This window comes from Diadema antillarum, unplaced genomic scaffold (assembly GCF_040938485.1).
Source record: "Diadema antillarum isolate AM-2024a unplaced genomic scaffold, OU_Dant_1.0 scf00000103, whole genome shotgun sequence".
Classification (NCBI taxonomy): Eukaryota; Metazoa; Echinodermata; class Echinoidea; order Diadematoida; family Diadematidae; genus Diadema; species Diadema antillarum.
Window position 1 is genome coordinate 126,129 of NW_027270992.1, and position 19,250 is coordinate 145,378.

General features: G+C 40.4%; 1 protein-coding gene across 1 annotated transcript; it reads left to right on the forward strand.

Annotated features, from left to right (window-relative positions):
- The first annotated feature begins 858 nt into the window (after nucleotides 1-858).
- Nucleotides 859-14,926, forward strand: LOC139718924 (threonine synthase-like 2). The gene is made up of 8 exons (XM_071630374.1): nucleotides 859-1,088; nucleotides 2,115-2,309; nucleotides 7,074-7,220; nucleotides 8,986-9,204; nucleotides 10,567-10,712; nucleotides 11,773-11,898; nucleotides 13,833-13,963; nucleotides 14,455-14,926. Exons 1-8 carry the CDS (start codon nucleotides 860-862, stop codon nucleotides 14,726-14,728), a joined length of 1,467 nt encoding a protein of 488 aa, XP_071486475.1. The 5' UTR covers nucleotide 859; the 3' UTR covers nucleotides 14,729-14,926.
- The last annotated feature ends 4,324 nt before the right edge of the window (nucleotides 14,927-19,250 follow it).

Consider the following 19,250-nt stretch of genomic DNA (forward strand, 5'->3'; position numbering starts at 1 on the left):
GGAATGAGTAGAAAGGAAGAAGTGTTAGTACATCAAATTCGTCTGGGGAAATGTAGGTTGAATTATTATCTTTATGATATTAATTGTCACGAAAATGGATTATGTGATTCATGTCAAGTATTAGAAACAATAGAACATTATTTATTGGAATGTAAACGGTATAAAAATGAAAGAAAATTGATGCAAAAAATGTTGAAAATAAATGTATTGAATATTAGAAATATAATGAAGGTTAGTATAGAAGATAATTTTAGGGCTTTGTGTGTGTATCTAAATAATACAAAGCGTTTATAAAGATTGATCATTGTTATTGATATTGTTAGTATTTACTAGCAATACGCACACCTTGTGTGCTCGTATGTTTTGTTAAAAAATATACACACACAAAAGAGTATATTTATGTATATAGATGCACTGCACAAACTACACTATTAACGGTGGAGGGAAATATTGATCTCACACACTGCCACTTGACAGGTGAGCCGAAACCTAAAACAGAGTGAGTGTGACGTGGATCAACCGAACTGAGCTCATAGACTCTTTCATGGACTCCTACTATAGCATGGAGAAGACGTGGCGCAGATAATCAAATTGATTGAAAAGCGCCAATAAACACCACCACCAACCAACCAACCAGTGAGTACCTACATGTACTGTACGTCGCGTCGAGGTCTGCTGCTGTACTACAGAGTGTAGAGGCGCTTAGCTAGCTAACGCTGTAGAGCTAGAGTAGCATTCACTAGCGGATACAACAGGGGTTGAACAAAGGCCGTGAAAGCTCAGAAAAATAGTCACAACTGTACTGTATGCCGATCGATTCAGTAAGTTTGGCTGGTAGTACATCGTAGACCCAGCCACCATGAAATACGTAGGGACAAGAACTGATAAGTTCGGTAAATTCTCTTTCGAAGAGGCGATATTTACGCCGGGCTATCTGCCGGACGGTGGCTTGCTCATCCCCGAAGAAGTCCCGCAAGTCTCGCGGGGCACGCTGCTAGAATGGTCCAAGCTCTCGTATCCCGAATTGTGCAAAAGGATCTTCCCTTTGTTTGTGGGCGAGGATGAGGTACCACTGGCAAACTTGGAGGGTAATGGAACTTTCGTCTAGATCCGTCATATATACACTGTTATTGCCTGCTTTTTCTCATGTTGATAATGGGACAGAATGGAGATTGATCCCCATTTTTGTTGCCAATGTTGGTTTTCGATGATGATGATGATGATGATGATGATTGATGATGTAGCTGATGATGATGATGATGATGATATTTGTAAAAATGTGAATTAACCATAGACATACAGTGAGACAGTGACACTGTACTTATGCATGTATGACTAATGGAGGAAGCAGGGAGGTGCATTCATTCCCACCATTATGATTATGAAATGTGCTCCTCAATGTGTACACTGTAGCATGCCTCATGCAAATTCCTCTATGAATAATTTTTAAACAATTAAGTAATGAGTATCTCTGTGACTCTGGTTTCCACATCTAACATCTAGTAATGTTTGCTCCTCTATGCCGCCTCTATTATTCCAGTGTTGTTTTCTTAGCTATTCTTTTTCATGGGACCAAAACATGTCGAAAAATCTTGTAGAAAATACATAGATCTATACGGTACCGTATCACACATGAATTTGTTGATATTCAAGTTAGTTGTAAGTGCCCAGCGATTCAAGTGAGTGAATGTTGTATATTGTTGGTTCCCAATGTCATAAACTGAAAGGTCAAAAGGATGTGTTTAGAGGGATGCTGGCGTGCAAAAAAAGAATACCTCAGGAGCAGACTTGGGACATTTTTCTGTAACGTCATTTCAACAACAACAACTACAACAGCAACAACAACAAAACAAAAACCTCTGCTATGGCCAACCCTTCCCAGTAGAACGAGCACACAGTCTTGGAACAATGACAAGAAGAGTCAGGTGTACTGGTAAGTTCTCCAATCCGATGGACGGAGCATATGACACGAACTTGACGCATACTGTGGGGAAGGGGAAACTGCACATGGTTGGTAGGGTCAATGACCCCATCACCCCCCCCCCCCCCCCCCATTTGGGAAGAATCTTTGATGAGGCCCCTGATATTATCAGCCATGATACATTTTATTCCAGATATTGTGGATCGAGCCATGGCCAAGCTGAAGATCCCGGAGGTCCTGCGCGTGGCGAAACTCTCCAACAATCTCAACGTCATGGAGCTCTTCCACACCAAAACGCTCTCCTTCAAAGACCTGTCCATGGTGTCACTGGCCCAGTTCATGCAGTACTTCTTAGCAAAGAGAAAGAAGAATATCATCCTCATTGTTGGTGAATATTAATGTTCACATTTTGAGTTACTTTGTCATATTTTTTTAGTTATTACTGTAAACATTCAGTACACTGATTATCATTGTCATATTATGTTCAATGATTTGACTATTGATTAATTGGATACATACTGTATTATTATTATTGTTATCATTATGATTATGATGAGTAAGTTATTATCATTATCATTATCACCATCATCATCATTACCATTATCATCATCATCATCATTACCATCATTATTATTAATTATCTATTTCACCAGCAGGTAAATAGCATAGGATACATCCTTATTATGATAGTCAAACAATAGGATCTACAGTGATAATGGAATGCACATATGCTAATAGTATATTACAAATATACCAGGCCTGAGAGGCTCTGGTTGAAACTATGCGCATGAGGTGACTTCAGTAGCACTATTTTCTGAGGGGCGCAGCCCCGAAGAAAATAGTGCTACTGAAGTCACCGAAGGCACATAGTTTCAACCGGTGCCTCGAAAAATTGGCCTGGTATATTTGTTTTATATCCCTCCCAATGAATTTAAAAGTATTCGACTGCTGGTATTCTGTAATTTACCTCTTTTTAAAGGGCATCTTGCTTTACTTTTCAAGAAGATTGACTAGTCATTCACGCTCGGGAAAGCAGCTCAGCAGGAGGGCAGCGCGTACGCGTACTATGAAGAGACAACTGCGCGCTCAGCCGCTGAAGTGTACTCGGTGCATTGCTGTACAACGTACTGGTAAACATGCGCATATTGCAAAGTCACTACGCGCTTCATACATGCAATACGCCTATCCGATCTGTCAACAAGTACGTTCGGTTGCCAGTGCGGCGATGTGCGTGCTCGAGCTGATCAACGATGTGACTGTGAGCTGCAGTTGATTGTGTTTTCTGTCGTCTTTCGACCTAGCTGTCATGTCTGTACATGAATATGGACTATCATTTCCTGTTAAAATGCAAGTATACATTGTAAATTTGGGTAGCATTCAGTAACAGCGTATAAGGTTAGATTAGGCACTGGAAAAATTCTAGCAATTAAAGCATCGAGTGCCACTGTAAATTCGTGTGATTCGTATGGTGTTCTAACGTAAACAGTGAACAAGTTAGACTCTATAACTTACTCGTTAGACACTCTAAAAAATAATTACTAGTATTAGGAATGAGATTACGGGAAATAGGGCCGGAGTCTGAGTCTGTCTGTTAGACAGGTAGAACTAACGTTAGGCTTAACTAGCGCTAACGTTAGAGCAGGCCTACTATCTACTGCAGTTTCGTTTGTCAACATCTTTTGGGTGGGTCGCTCGAGTTTAATAGTGAACTGTGAGACCAACTTTCAAACGGCGAAGCATGAACTCCCCAAAGGCCTACGGTACGTCGAAGAACCCTAGCGTGCTTATTGTTGTCTAATTATAGATCTACGATATAGCCTACTCTGTTGTAACGTAGAATGAGGGCTTTATAAGAGTCTGAGTCTGAGTCTCTCTAACGTAACCCGTGTCGCATTGAGTGTATGCGTGCCTTGTGGTTCTCGCGAAGTGCAGTGATCTAAGGCGCCGCGATACCCATTCATTTGTACATGAAATCTCTCGCGAAGCGAAGGTGCTGCGATACCCATTCATTTACACGTGAAATATTTCGCGTCGCGACGCGAAGCAAAAAAGGCGCGAAAATCACCAGCGTGGTATAGTTTTTACCATTTCCCTAGGGAGTATAGTCTTTTTCGCGCACTTGTATGGTAGAATTATGTTTTGTTGTTTACAGTGCTCTCGACCAATCAGAGGACGAGATGCATTTTGTGAGGGATATAATAATAAATATTATATACCTCATAAGTGAGATTCGTATCACTGATTGGTCAAAAGTATATCATGTGACAAGGTGTAGTCCCGTCTATCTTGCCTTAGGGTTTTCATGTAAGTGATAGAAAGGCAAAACCCTCGTGATAGAAAGGCAAAACCCTCGTGATAGTAAGTTAAAACCCTCGTGATAGAATTCGTAAACCCTCCGCGACTTTTGTACACATAACAAGTACACTAGACTTCGCGCACGGTGTCCGCAACCCCTCCAAGGACGTTCACTACGCGCATCGTATACAACACATGCACAATCATCGCACTCAGTGAGCGCACAGCAGGCATGTTTCAACATGGCATGATGATCGAGCGATCTTCCGTGATTTGAAGTGAGCTGAATCAAAGATCGTACACTTTGTCTTTAGGATTTCTTAGGATCCCGAAGCAGAGACAAATCTCAGCATGTTTGAATTATCGAATTAAAACACGAGCGACGGGAAACTGGACATATACTGTAATCTTCTGCCAAGATTTTATGCAGGAGCTCGCCGAAGGCCGTGTGACTTACCCACTGTGAGTGATTACCGTGCGTTTTAGGTAGTCTACGAAATGCACGAAAACCATGCAAGCGAGCGCTGTGGCCTGATTTTAGGGCTAACGTTAGGCCTAACAGTTAGAATTTACTTCGTATTTGCCTAGCCCTAGATCTTGGTTAAGTCTTAAACGATGAGGTATATAAAACAAATATTAACTGCTCTGTATTCGGATGGTGGTGGAAATTATCACTCCCTCGGTGCTTTTCATACCGACCCCTCCATCACCCCTCGGCTAACGCCTCGGGGTGATAGAAGGGTCGGTATGAAAAGCACCTCGGGAATGATAATTTCCACCATCATCCTCATGAGCAGTCAATATTTGTATACTATATGTGAGCAATATCAATGTTCATGTGCATTATAAGTATTGGCTGCCAGGGTGGAAGAATGGCTTACTTGACCCTGTATGTGTCCAGGCACTTGCCAAGCTTTTATATTTGCATTCAGTGATACCTCCAAACTTTATACATGTATTGTAGATTAGGAAGCGTGCTCCAAGGTGTAGCAATGCACCTCGGTCCAGCAGAAAGGACATGGTGGGACAAGGTTGTCTCTATTCATTGATGATTATTGAAAGATGTATAAAATGAAATTAATTCACAAAGGGAGGTATTAACCCATTCCTCTAAGAGCCTTCAATGCCCCAACCGCGATTCTTTTTGCCCATCGACAGACTCTTTTGTTATGTTTACACAAAACGAGTCTTCTGAATGGGGTCAGTGAACACTTTAATATACTGAGCTCAGCCTTGATTGCTGTTTACATCTTCATACAAGTTTTATAGCCAAACAAGTGCAAACTACATCAGAAAAAAAAGTAAATGATACTGAGATATAGCAGTCTCATACAGAAAGAGAACAGATGCTCATAGAAGAAACTCTAATCTTTCTATTAAAGCCATATTATGTTGGCAGTATAACACAAACATGAATTTAGGCCACAAATGCAGGCACTCTTGTCTACATTTTGGGAACCTGGTATACCAGGTTCCCATCAAGAATGGGTTAAGAGGCGTATAGTGTGAAAAATAAAATATGAGACAAAATCCGTACTATATGCCTCTTATGGAAGATGGGAGGAATAATTTTTTTTCTTGATGATTTTTTTTACACACTCTTGTGGGAACTGTTTTTTCTTTCCTACTTTTGAGCCAAATCATCCCTATTTTTTAGTAAGAAAGGTTAGGAGTTTGTCGTGAGGTCAAATGGTACCAAGTTGTCTCCTCTACTAGGGGAGACGACTTGGTACCATTTGACCTGTAGAACTTCTGTCTGCTGCTTCAGACTGTGTCAGGACGGGTAGCTGGAGATTCAGTGCCCCAAGAAGAATCATGTCACTGATCACTTGTATCTTATTTCCTTTTCTTTCGCCACATCACATATAGTTTGGTCCCAGTAGCTCCCTCCCCCCCCCCCCCCCCCACTTCACTAATTCTGCTGCTATTCTTTCACACCTTTTTATACCCATCATCACTGTTTTGTTCCTGATAGTGTTTGATGTTGCCTCCCCATCCAGCTTTATCCTTTGCAGGTTGCCCACCCTTGAGCTTAGGGATCACCACTGGTCAAACAAAACTATTCCTTTGTGTTTACTCACTCCATCCAGTGTATTCCTTCTTCAATGTGGCTTCCTGCTTTTGACTTCCAAGCTACCGCCTTTTTGTGCACATTGTTTTGTATCCTTAGCCCCTTCCAGATAGTGAATTGTTATGTTGTTACTGTCTATATTTTAAGTGTTGGTTCAGTTTTTATGTTTGTTAGGTTGCCCCTGCCAAAGATTCTGCTAGGATAGGTACATGTAGCTCAGGCTCCATTTCACTCATTTTTACTCCATGCATTGCTTTGCTTTTATTGGATAAGCAGTTTTTAGCACCTTTTTTTTTTCTTAAAAGAATTGTATGTAAACACACACACACCATACACTTACACCATACACTCTCTGAAATATTTTGAAGATGGTGATTAATTTTGTTTGCAGAGGTCCAATTAACCAGCTTTAAGATTATAAATCAACAATGTCTGATAATCTCTCATGTACTTCTGATGTTCCTGAATGTAATTCTCAAACAGCTGTAGATGATCAAATGCATTCTGCAACCATGGAGCTACTACTTACACATGTAGCTCTATGCTGCATCAATAGTCAAATGATCCTTTACATGATACAATTTACTTTTTTTTTTTTTGGAGTGTCTCATGCTTTATATGTCTTGATTAGAATGCCCTTTTACATTTTTTTTTTTTGGGGGGGGGGCGGTTGTTGACTATACATTTCTATATTTATTTTGTGTGCTGTGTTAGATGTAGAAATATGTCTGGTCCTGTGTCGGAGAGTAAATGAGAATATTCCTATAACATACTGTCTATTCACAGGAACATCGGGTGATACTGGTAGTGCAGCCATAGAAGCTGTGAGAGGTCTCGACCACATAGACCTGGTCCTTCTTGTCCCTGAGTGTGCTAGGCTCCAGAAGCTCTCCATGTTCACCGCCATTGACAAGAACATCCATGTTTTCTCAGGTGAAGGGCAATGATGAGTGGATGTCGTCATCACAGCCATCTTTCCTTGCGTCATTTTATGTAAAATAATGAATGATTATTAGTGAATAACTTGAATAACTATTATTTAAAAGGGACTGGGCACTTTCTTGCAGTCATTCGTAAGCTCCGTATTGTATCCCCCGAACAGAGTTCGGAGGATACCGTACTATGGATTTGGCCTCGTCGCACCCCGTTCGCATCCGCCGCCGCCGCAGAGATTTCCCTGTGAGCACTCTTCCAGCTGCGTTTCTTTTCCGATCATCTTCAAATTTGAAGGTGTATTACAGTTAGACAAAGACGCCTATTGTTTTTGGTGTTGGCGCCCTTGCTTGTTCCATCTTTATACATGAAAAGGTAAATTCAATAGGGTCTGCTTGTGAGCACTCTACTGGCTGCAGTTCTTCTTCGATCATCTTCAAACTTGGCATGAAGGTGTATTATGGTAAGATGAAGAGGCCTATGGTTTTTGTTGATGTCGCCCTTGCTTGTTCCGTCTTTATACATGAAAAGATAAATTCAATAGGGTCTGCTTGTGAGCGCTCTACTGGCTGCAGTTCTTCTTCGATCATCTCCAAATTTGGCATGAAGGTGTAGTATGATAAGACAAAGATGCCTATGGTTTTTGGTGATGGCGCCCTCGCTTGTTCCATCTTTATACATGAAAAGGTAAATCCAATAGGGTCTGTTTGTGAGCGCTCTACTGGCTGCAGGTCTTCTTCGATCATCTTCAAATTTGGCATGAAGGTGTATTATGGTAAGATGAAGAGGCCTATGGTTTTTGTTGATGTCGCCCTCGCTTGTTCCGTCTTTATACATGAAAAGATAAATTCAATATGGTCTGCTTGTGAGCGCTCTACTGGCTGCAGTTCTTCTTCGATCATCTTCAAATTTGGCATGAAGGTGTATTATGGTAAGACAAAGATGGCTATTGTTTTTGGTTTGGGCGGAGACATCGTTGCCATGGTAACAAGAATTTTTGTGGAAATAGCAGAGATTTCCTTGTGAGCGCTCTACCAGCTGTGTTTCTTCTCCAATCATCTTCAAATTTGGCATCAAGGTCCATTATGGTAAAGCAAAGCCGCCTATTGTTTTTGGTTTGGGCGGAGACATCGTTGCCATGGTAACAAGAATTTTTGTGGAAATAGCAGAGATTTCCTTGTGAGCACTCTACTGGCTGCATTTCGTCTATGATCATCTTCAAATTTGCTTGAGCTCTGCAGAGTTACACCGCTGCATCATATTATTGTCATCAAATTTGGTACCCAGAGGCAAAATGTGAACAGGATCATTGTTGCCATGATAACTGTATTCATTTATGGAATTTCTGTATGAGCTCTATATATTGCGATGATGTATGATGCTGTGGGTTCGGGGGATACATGTGCTCGGCTGTGCGACCCGCCGAGCACCAATTTCTAGTTTTTTATCAAATTTCAACTAGAAATACGTTTTGTAGCACGGTGATGAAATTACTAGCTTATAGAAATGATACTGATGGACTCAGCCTAAGGGAAATATATATTCCTTAATATTTTTAGAAAAGTTTGTAGAATGCCTGCAGCACCTTTATTATATTTTGCTCTATAATTCAATGAAAATGTAGACTTGCTGAGCTGTACATTATTATGACTGTGAGTCTTGTGTTATAACATGCTTTCTTGGGAAGATGACCACATTACTGGGATATCTCTGATCTACAAGCAAGTGCTCATGCCAAAATCTGTCAACTCTAATCAAACTTTAGTTGATGGGACATCCGACGACACCGACGTGGTTATCAAACCCGTGTGCACAGATGTTCCGTTCAGGGACCGACATAACCTGGGAACGCTGAACTCCATCAACTGGGGTCGGGTCATGGGTCATATCATCCACTTCTTCTTTGGCTACTTCAATGTTTGCCCATCTTGTGACAAAGAGGTCGAAGTTGTCATCCCCACAGGGGCTGGAGGAAATATGACTGGTAAGTGGAAAATTTACAGAATTCATTTGAAGAGATCTCAGACTGTTCATGGTTGTCAGTCCGTTGGCAGTAGCTACTGTAAGCTGCTACTTTTGCGACGGTTTAATTTTCATGAATTTCGTGAATCACTGTTGGATCGCGAATTTAACAACATGCAAAAACATTGTTGTGAGCTAGGCTACAAGTAAAGTGGGTATCTCACCAGGCTTGAAAACTAGTTCGCGACTCTGGATTTTGCTAGTTGCAGAGACGTCTCCACGACGTCTCCGAGACGTCTCCTGAAAATTACAGAGTGTCCGATTAGTCCGCCAGTTAGTCACAAGAAATTTGAACATGTTCGATTTTTTGCGAAGTCTCCTCGACGTCTCCGAGACGTCTCATCAGTCGCGGAGACGTCGTGGAGACTAATCATATCCGCGACGTCTCTGAGACCTGCTGGAGACCAGAAAAACTGGTGAGAGGTCACGGAGACGTCTCCACGACGTCTCCGCAACTCTATTTGACGCAGTTTGACCTACTTAAAAACCATGTGACCTATCTGCGTGCTGACATCCTGCCTAGATCAAGTCAGGTGATCCTGCACCGGCTCCATTATATTTGAATTTTTTTGACACCTGCCATAACTCATCTCAGAGACGTCTCCTTGGTGAGACCGTAAGACATTTTTATGTTGGAGACGTCTCCGCGGACTGCTGCGACTGATAAGTTGGAGACGTCGCGGAGACGTCTCCGTTGGTGAGATACTAGCTTAAATGTATGTAGAGCCTCGTTGTCAATTCGCGAAAACAAAAGTCTCGTGGAAATGTCCTGTGACCTGCTCATTCGCAAAAATATCTGCACACGAAAATAACAGCTTATACAGTATGCTGCCTATATTATGTGTGAGAGGTACAAATAGGTTTTATGAAACCTATTTGTTCCTCTAACATTAGCAGTTACATAACTGTAATCTATCATGTCCCAGAGAATTATGTTGATATTTTGCTTGCTATTGTGTTTGTTTTTCTTCCCTGCTCTTTTATGTTTGTACATGCATTTTTTGTGAAGGGCCATGAGCACTGAAAGGTGGACCTGTACTTGTGTGAGCTGTATAAGTAGCCACTGTTAATTTGATATTGCGCAAGGCACTTTATCCTCACTGAATAGAAGTGCATAGAACTGAATAGAAGGATTTCACCAATTAATATATATTTTCTGTTGACAGATAATGTGCATTCAGTGAACCTTTTTCACTTAATCTGTGCATGAATATAAGTCATGCTATTCTTCAAGTTCTGATGCCTGGTATTTCATGGACCAAATCTAAATGGCAGTGTGCTCACAACCTGTATGTCTTATTTGCAATGTACTTTGATCCTGTAGCTGCTAGCATTGCTAAGCACATGGGTCTGCCTCTCAAGATTGTGTGTGCAGTCAACAGCAATGACATCGTGCACAGAACACTGAACAACAATGACTACTCCATGGGCAAGGTCGTCCAGACTCTCTCACCTGCCATCGACATCCAGGTAAAGTTCATTAACCCACCCAGAGCCACCTCTCAAATTTTGCCATCGACATTATATGCAGAGAACTTGCCAGTGAGTACAACAGGGTGAAAGTTGTCCTTGTACTTCCACATTGATGCCATCATGTTTCATTCCTGTCCATCTATCCAGCTTTTTCTTTTCTTTTTTGTAATCAATGTGAAATTTCAGTTGGTGTCATGCCCTTTTTCATCAGAGTTTTGCTTTGCTATTAAGGATGAAGTATGACAGGGCAAATTAGTGGCTGAAAAAAAAAGAAAGAAGGAGAAATAAGTCAACAATCGTTAGCATCAAAGTTTAAGGTCAAATATGAAATTTGCAATTTTGTGGGGCAAGTCTATGTGTGTATATTTATACACATGTGTGAGTCCATCAGCCTAATACACTATGTTTTGGAAATAGCCTACCCATTGTCCATTATGTCCAGGATCATGTAATTTACATATTAGTGAGTATGGTTCTGTGTAACACCTAGGATAATTACCCCTTTAAAAAGAGTTTCCTATCAACAACTTATCTGTATTTTGTAACTGCCCAACATAAATTGCATTTGGCGATCAAAGTCCACTGTCCATATTCATTCAATCTGTAGACTGAACTAGATTACAACCTGTTATGTAATGACACACATTCCTTGCCTGTCCCCTCACAAATTATGTCAGTGTACCACTTACATATACCCATCAGAGATAACTCAATAGACAGCAGCCGAGGGAACAACCTTAACCCATTCCATACTGAATTCTGAAATACCCATAGACTTTAATACACGGGCTACCAGGTTCTTGTATGGAATGGGTTGATATGATTACTGTAAAACCTGAAAATTTTGCAAGCATGAAACTTCACAAGGAGCCAAGATTCGTAAAAGTAAAATGCACACAAAAGTTTTTGTCTACACAATGCATTGAATGCCAGTTCGATCATACCAGGGAGGTGGAAATATATAAGGGATAATAATCTTGCCTTCAAGTTAGAACACATTGATTTTGCCCACATCATGCTGCAATAGTTGTGTCAGCATTTTCATTTCACTTTGCAGCTACCATACAACTGGGAGAGAGTATTGTGGTTGTATTCAGGCGGAGATGTGAACCACATCAATGATGTCATGAAGAGGTTTGAAGATGAAGGACACTCATCTATAGACACCAAGCTCTGGAAAAAGGTAGGCATGGTCTTCTCGGGGCAATGCATTGGCTTCTCCTTTCTTGACTTTTAACCCACATGAAACAAAACATCCCCAATTAGAAACAAAAACACAATAATATTATCAATTGTTTCATAATAGATTTGATATGATGATATATTTGACAAGGTTTAGTATAAGGATCTTCTCAGTCAACTGATCTACTGTAAAAGTGGAAATTTTTGCGGTGTGGAAATTTTCGCGCATTTGGCGCAACCAGAAGCTAGCGCGAAAATAAAAGCTCTCAAATATTTTTGTATACCACACGTTCCAGTTGTTAGTGTCCCAATTCTTCGGAATCAAAAACATGCGAAAATCATCTTACCTGTCGGAGCGCGAAAAATTACTCGCTTGAAAATATCCACCTTTAGGGTTTCCCAATTGCCCTGGACTCTATCTTGATACTTGTAATAGAATTATCAGTTAGCTCTCCTAGAGGGTCAGTGCTAGCTTGTTAGGTATGATGGCTTCAGCATTTAAGGTGATTCTGTATTCAGTGCGCCACATTAAACATGCCCAGTTCACAATAAAGTTCCTTTTGAGTGGTAGTTGTGAAGGAAATAGGAATGCCATACAGTTCATTCACTTTTGAATAGAAGTATGCATATTTGTTGCACATTTGAGAATTAATTGTTTGTGAAGATCAGCGTTTCAGAAATATGTGGCTGCTGCTATTGTGAAAGCATGCTTGTGCGTGAAAATTAAAGGATTTGAATCGCAAAGGTTTTCTTACAGCCTACTAGGTGTTGGAATAAAAAAAGTATGGAGGGGTGTTTTTGAAATTTATATCTCTGATGAATGCAAGAGAATATTAAGTGGAGGGATGAAGGTAGAGGTTTGAATTTTCTTCAGTTTGTTTCCCTCTAACTAAGGAAATTTGTAAAATTGCAACTGCTGATCTGTAATTTAACAAACCTGTCGGGGAAAAAATATCTACATCTCTCATGTTGTAATGAGCTGATATTGTGGATCATGGACATCAGTTCACGCTCTGTGTGCCTAGAGTGCCAGTTTGCACCGAAAACCGCATGGCATTGTACACACTCTCAAAAGTCCCCGGCCCAGAGAGGGTTGACCCTATTTTAAGGGCTATTTGTGACCAAGGTTTTACTGGGGGGTTTCAATTTGACCCCCCTTCAGATCTCGGTTGCCGATCGTGCGATCGCTGCAAAATTTTGCCTAAAGATAGAGCCGGATGTCAACTATAAGATTACATGGTCATAGAATAGAAAAATATTGGCTTTCTATTTTTAGTAAATCAATTATGCAAATGTATGCATGAAATCATATTTTCACCTATAACTCCATTAAAAGACTGAAGGATTGCTAAATTTTTTTGTCAGAGTTCCTCAAGACACATCAAACAATATTCTTGTAAAAAAATAACACAATCAAAATCAATTTCTTTTGTTTTTTATTGTTTTGTTAATTTCTTATGTATTTCATTGTTTTTTCGACCTTTTGTTTTCTATCGTTTTTTGCCAAAATTTGTTGCAGGCACTTTTTCAAGCTTATCTACACTAGAATCAATTAATTTGAATGGTTAAAAGTTGAAATAATCTAATTTGTATCAATTTAACCAAAAAACACAATTTGCATTGGATTTGTACACAATATCATGAATTTGAGCCGTTTTCGGGTTGACATGCATATGCAAAACATTACGTAACTTCAGAACGGTGTACCTGGACGTCGCAAATTTAGTCTCAAAATATGGGGGAGACTTCAATGAAAAAAGTCACAAAACGACCCGGCAAAATCTTTGCGCGTTGTGGAATCGTGGCGCAAAATGTCGAGGGGGGGGGGGTCAATTTGACCCCCCCCCCCCCCCCAGTTGAAATAGGGTTAAGCAGAAGAAGAGGCTGCACGACATAATTTACACACTTTCTCTGTATGTGCTTTCCTCTCCTAAGATAAGAGAGACAATCAGTTCGTATGCAGTGGATGACTCCGTGGTCCTGTCCACCATGCAGCGATGCTGGAAAGAGGACGCCTACTCACTCTGTCCGCACTCGGCTGTCGCTGTTTCGTACTACTTCAACAGGTGCAAAACTCAATATTATAGTTTACAAAGTTCATTCATGTATGATTGCTAGAAGCATTAGAAATACAAAGTTTAGACTCGTTTTGCAGTTTGATTTTTGTAGAGTATTCATATCGATATAATTCTTATACCAGTGACTTAAATTGAAGACATCCCTTTGTAGTGTGTCTCTTTATGTACATTACAAGAAAATGCAACTTATGTACTTCCTTGCTTTCACCCTGTCGACTCAGTAACTTAATTCAATTAACTGCTCAATGAAATGAAGACAAATAATGCTGTCTTGGTAAAAGATTGGCATGAAAGGAAACAAAAATCATGACACAAGAAAGCACATTTACTTTACACTGTCTTTTGCTAATCTCTGTAGGAGTGCACTTGTATTGCAGAATTAATCTGTACTGGTGCTAGGAACTCTGAAACATTAAAGTATTTTCCTCTTTGATGCAATTGTATGATGTTTTTTCTCTTCTCTTTTTCTGAAACAATAGACTTTCCAACCCCAGAGCAGACCTTCCACCCATCTCGCTCTGTGTGGCAACAGCCTCTCCTGCAAAGTTTCCCGAAGCAATGGGGGCAGCACACCTAGCGACAGTGCCGTCAGAGGAGGTAGACCGGTGGCTTTCGCTCCCAACCAGAGTCTCCAGGATGGACAAGGGTGAGGACTGGGACAAGGTCCTCAGAAATCGAGTCATCGCCATAACAACAGCAAGGGAGGCGGGCAACCGTGGCGACCTGTATGAGGGAGGTGTTATCCCTTTATGATTCCAGATTACTTATGGTGTTCACATTATGTCATAACCTGTCTTGATGCCTAGATGACATGATTGAAGACTCAAGTTAGCAAATTATACATCTGTTCTTCCGTGAGAAATTAAGTAAAAAATTATGCAAGCCACATCAGTAAAATATTTTCATGTGGATGAAGTTTTCTAGAAATTCCATGTGACTTTCATAGAGAAGATGTGATCATTCTTTATCACGGGAATATCTAAAGTTATTATGTAGTGTGAAGAGTTTATTATGATAAATACCTTGTGGAGTTTTATTCTCAAAAATTTTATAGACCCATTTTAAAAGCACTTTCACTCAAACTTGTGCCCTTATACAATATACAGTATTACAGCAGTTTGTCTTTTTGCATCATGTTCAGATTACAGGATGTGATTCAATGCCACATGATAAAAAGAGCTTGAATAGTTTTCAATGAGAACATTGAAAGTGAAGGTATTTTTACCATTGTAAAGCTGCCCCCACCCTAAGTTTCCAATGTTCTCAGGTAAGAGTCTGCAAGAATGCATGGAAGGTGAACTTGCAATACTCAAATGAGCGCGAGACCCCAGGTCTCTTGTTTAATTTGCATCAGTATATATTTTGATGTACTGAGGTTGGCAGCCATCTTGTGAGGGGAAGCAGAAATTGTATGACTAGCTTCAGCTCAACTGCCAAAAAGGGCTAGCAGAAATTATGAATAAGTGATGTGTCATCACATTAGCCTGATAAGCGACAGACATCAGAACTAAGAAGTATGAAATTTAAGGTGACTTAGTGTCAAAAGGAGGAATATAGTATGTATTTGTTCAAAGGTGATAAGTTTGACATTTTATATACCGCATTCACAAAGTCAGAGAATGCCTGAACTTTAAACTCCTCATCTATTTTGTCTTCGATGTATAAAGATTGCCAAAAAAATTGTGTGTTATTGGTGTCACTGCAGTTCACAAATTTGTAATATTAATGATATGTCAAAAAAGAGTACATTTAATCAAGTGCAATGACTCCAGTACTATATGATGAATCCAAAAGGATTTTACTTAAAATAATGAATGCTTCCTATACTGCCATGGCATGGGCTAGAACCCAAGGACTAATATATTGCTCCCTAAAGTATACGAGGCAATAGTCCTACTACATGAGATTCACTGTTGAGTTTTATGTCTAATTTTTTTTCACATGTTAGTAATATTACATACATTCCCCATCAGGGTAAGGTCTGTTCATGTAACTGTGACAAAATCAGTTGCAACATGAATCAAGTAATGAGTATTATTTGTTTCTCAAGGTGATACTGCTGCCACTATTTTCCAAACCCACGTGTAGGTTTAGAATCAATTATGCATGAGCTGTCATCTTGTTCAGAATTCTTACAGTTCCCCTATTCATCAATATGGTATATTTGTGTGTGTATGTGTGTGTGTGTGTGTGTGTGTGTGTGCATGTGTGTTTAATGTGTAATAGAATATGGATAAACTTATTCAATGAATGTAATGTCTTTATTTGAAATCTGATACCTTATCTGAGTTCTTTAGCAGAATTGATCCAATGTGAGATGTTTGGAAGAATGCATTGCCTTGCCATATCAACATGAATAAAACCTTCTAATCATCAAATTATCATACATGATGCAACTTCTCTGGGTGTGTATTTCAAAACTTTGAAGTATATATGCACATTTTCTAAGTGCCTTCAAACACTGCCTAGTAGGAAGCACTTTGCCTTAAATCCCTATACACATATACCATGGATGTCGCCCAAAGAATGGCCAGTGTAGATATTTCTGGCTTTGCTGTGGAGAAATTATTCACACAGCACAGTATACTTGTGCCGGTCCCAGCTGTGTTTTCGTCTTAACCTCCATGTTATAAGATTGCAACACCAACACAATTTCCAGGAGAATAACTTTTGGCTAAAGAAACTTTGACTTGAAAAGCATGTTTAAAAAGCATGTGTGGAGGTGTTGCGGCCGAGTGGATCGATAAGAGCGCCCATTTGAACATTCCCACATGCAAATCAGGGAGATTCCACACAGCAATCAGGGAGATGATTATCTGTGTGTTAGATGCATTTCAGTGGGCGAAAATAATTCCCAAATCAGGGAGATTTTAATATTCTCTTATTCAGATATGAACAGATTTGGACATTTTCAGGGAGACTCCTGCACGCAGAGACTCCAACTCTCCTGTTTTCGACGGGAGATCTCCCGCCGAAAGCCCATTTTTGCACAAATCTCCCGTTCTCCCGTTTGAGATTTGATTTCTGCCGCCCTGGCTCTGTGTCTCCCAGTGGAAAGGATTTCGTACTTATTTCTATCGTATGTTGAAAAAATAAGCCTTAGATAGCACCAGAGAACATCTAGAATCCTAGGAACTTCGCGCTTCGCACACATCAACTTGGAGTCTCCCGTTTGCTAGGGGTTTCAGGCGGGAGAATCTCCAAATCAGAAGGTGCTTGGGGTTGGAGTCTAGGATCTCTGCTGCAGTATCAGGTAGATTTGATATGAATGACATGAGCGTGGTTTGGGTTCGTGGGTTCAAGCCCTGTGAAACCCTACACATTTGCCCTTCAGCAAGACACTTTGTCCACATAATTGCTGCTCTCCACCCAGGAGTATAAATGGGTAGCCAATAGGATGTGTGTGTCCACCGGATGGCGACTAGCTGGAATGTTCCCAGGGAGTGGAGAGTGGTTGGAAATAATCTAGGCCTATCCAGTGACCAGTATCCAGTGGTCTTAAGCACTCAACAGAGTGGATTTGGCGCAAAATAAGTCATATATATCATTATTATTATTATCTATGATCATTATTATACATACGTAAGATCATTGAATCGTGTTGACAAAAAGAAGTAGGTGTTTAACGTGAAGAACCATGTGATGGAAGACAAAACACACTCACACAAAACCGTATGAAACTGATGCCAACTTTATTTCTTCTTGAGCTACATACACAAACAAAAAGAATATCGACTAAATGGGGATACGATCATCGGTTTCTTTGGGGGGTTTTTATACCCCCGCCAAACGAAGTTTGAAGGGGGTATATAGGAATCAGCGGACGGTCGGGCGGTCGGTCGGGCGGTCGGTCGGGCGATCGGTCCGTTGCAAATCTTGCGTCGCGAACTACTTCCTCAGTTTTCAACCGATTCCCATAAAACTTGGCACAGATGTGTGCCTTGGGTTGTAGATGTGCAAGACGTATTTTTTGACAGTACCCAAAAGTACGTTGCCATGGTAACGGCATATTATGGGCAAAAATGGGTACAAATCTTGCGTCGCGAACTCCTCCCACAGTTTTTGATCAATTTTTATGACATTAGGTACAGATGTTCATCTGAATATGTTAATGTGCAAGACACATATTTCCGCAGTGGCAAAAAGTGCGTTGCCATGGTAACGGCATGTTATTGGTAAAATATAGGGCAAAATGCTTCATGGCAAAATAGCTTCATCAGTGTTCTTCCAATTCTCATGGAATTCATATTGAATGTTTGTCTTAGGATATAGGTCAGCATGACACATTTCTTGACAGTGACAAAAAGTATGTTGCCATGGTAACAGCTCACATATTATGAGCCAAAATGATGGAAAATTTTGTGTTGCAAACTACTTCCTCAGTTTTTGCCCAATTTCCATGAAACTTGGTACAGATGTGTGCCTTTGGTTGTAGATGTGCAAGACGCATTTTTCGACAGTACCCGAAAGTACGTTGCCATGGTAACGGCATATTAATGGCAGAAGATCAAGGAAAGATCTTGCGGATTTAACTACTTCCTCAGTTTTTTGACCAAAGCTTATGAACTGTGGCACACACCTTGATCTTGGTGGGAAGATGTGGAAGACATATTTTTCGGACGTGTCGGAAGCTGCGTTGCCATGGTAACGGCATATAAATGGCAGAAGATCAAGGAAAGATCTTGCGGATTGAACTACTTCCTCTGTATTCGACTGAAGCTCATGAAATGTGGCACACACATTGGTCTTGGTGGGAAGATGTGCAAGACATATTTTTTGGACGTGTCGGAAGCTGCGTTGCCATGGTAACGGCATTTAATGGCGGAAGATCAAGGAAAGATCTTGTGGATTTAACTACTTCCTCAGTTTTTGACAAAAGCTTATGAAATGTGGCACACACAATAGTCTTGGTGGGAAGATGTGCAAGACATATTTTTCGGACGTGTCGGAAGCTGCGTTGCCATGGTAACGGCATTTAAGCTCTGAGAACAAGAATCAAAACTATTTTTGCAAGAGCCCTAGAAAAAATATGAGACACAAGCTCTCAAAATGGTGTCAAGATTTACAGAGATTCAAAGCCAAGCGGATAGAAAGAAGCCAGAAGCTTTCAAGAAAACATGAGCTCAAAAGGAGATAACAGGAATCATTAGACAGGCAATAAATGAATCAGGAATCAACTAGAAAGAAATCACCAGAATCAGTACATTGATCATCAAAAGCCAGAAACTGCTCCTCAATGTTGAAGCAAAAACTCTGGTAAGATTACAACTTTTTG

What these genes read in the sequence shown, in the direction of transcription:
- LOC139718924 (XM_071630374.1), top strand. Translation starts at nt 860, where the DNA reads ATGAAATACGTAGGGACAAGAACTGATAAGTTCGGTAAATTCTCTTTC. An exon ending in GAACATCCATGTTTTCTCAG is followed by an intron (nt 7,221 to 8,985) that starts GTGAAGGGCAAT and finishes ATCAAACTTTAG; the next exon opens with TTGATGGGACATCCGACGAC. An exon ending in GGCTGGAGGAAATATGACTG is followed by an intron (nt 9,205 to 10,566) that starts GTAAGTGGAAAA and finishes TTGATCCTGTAG; the next exon opens with CTGCTAGCATTGCTAAGCAC.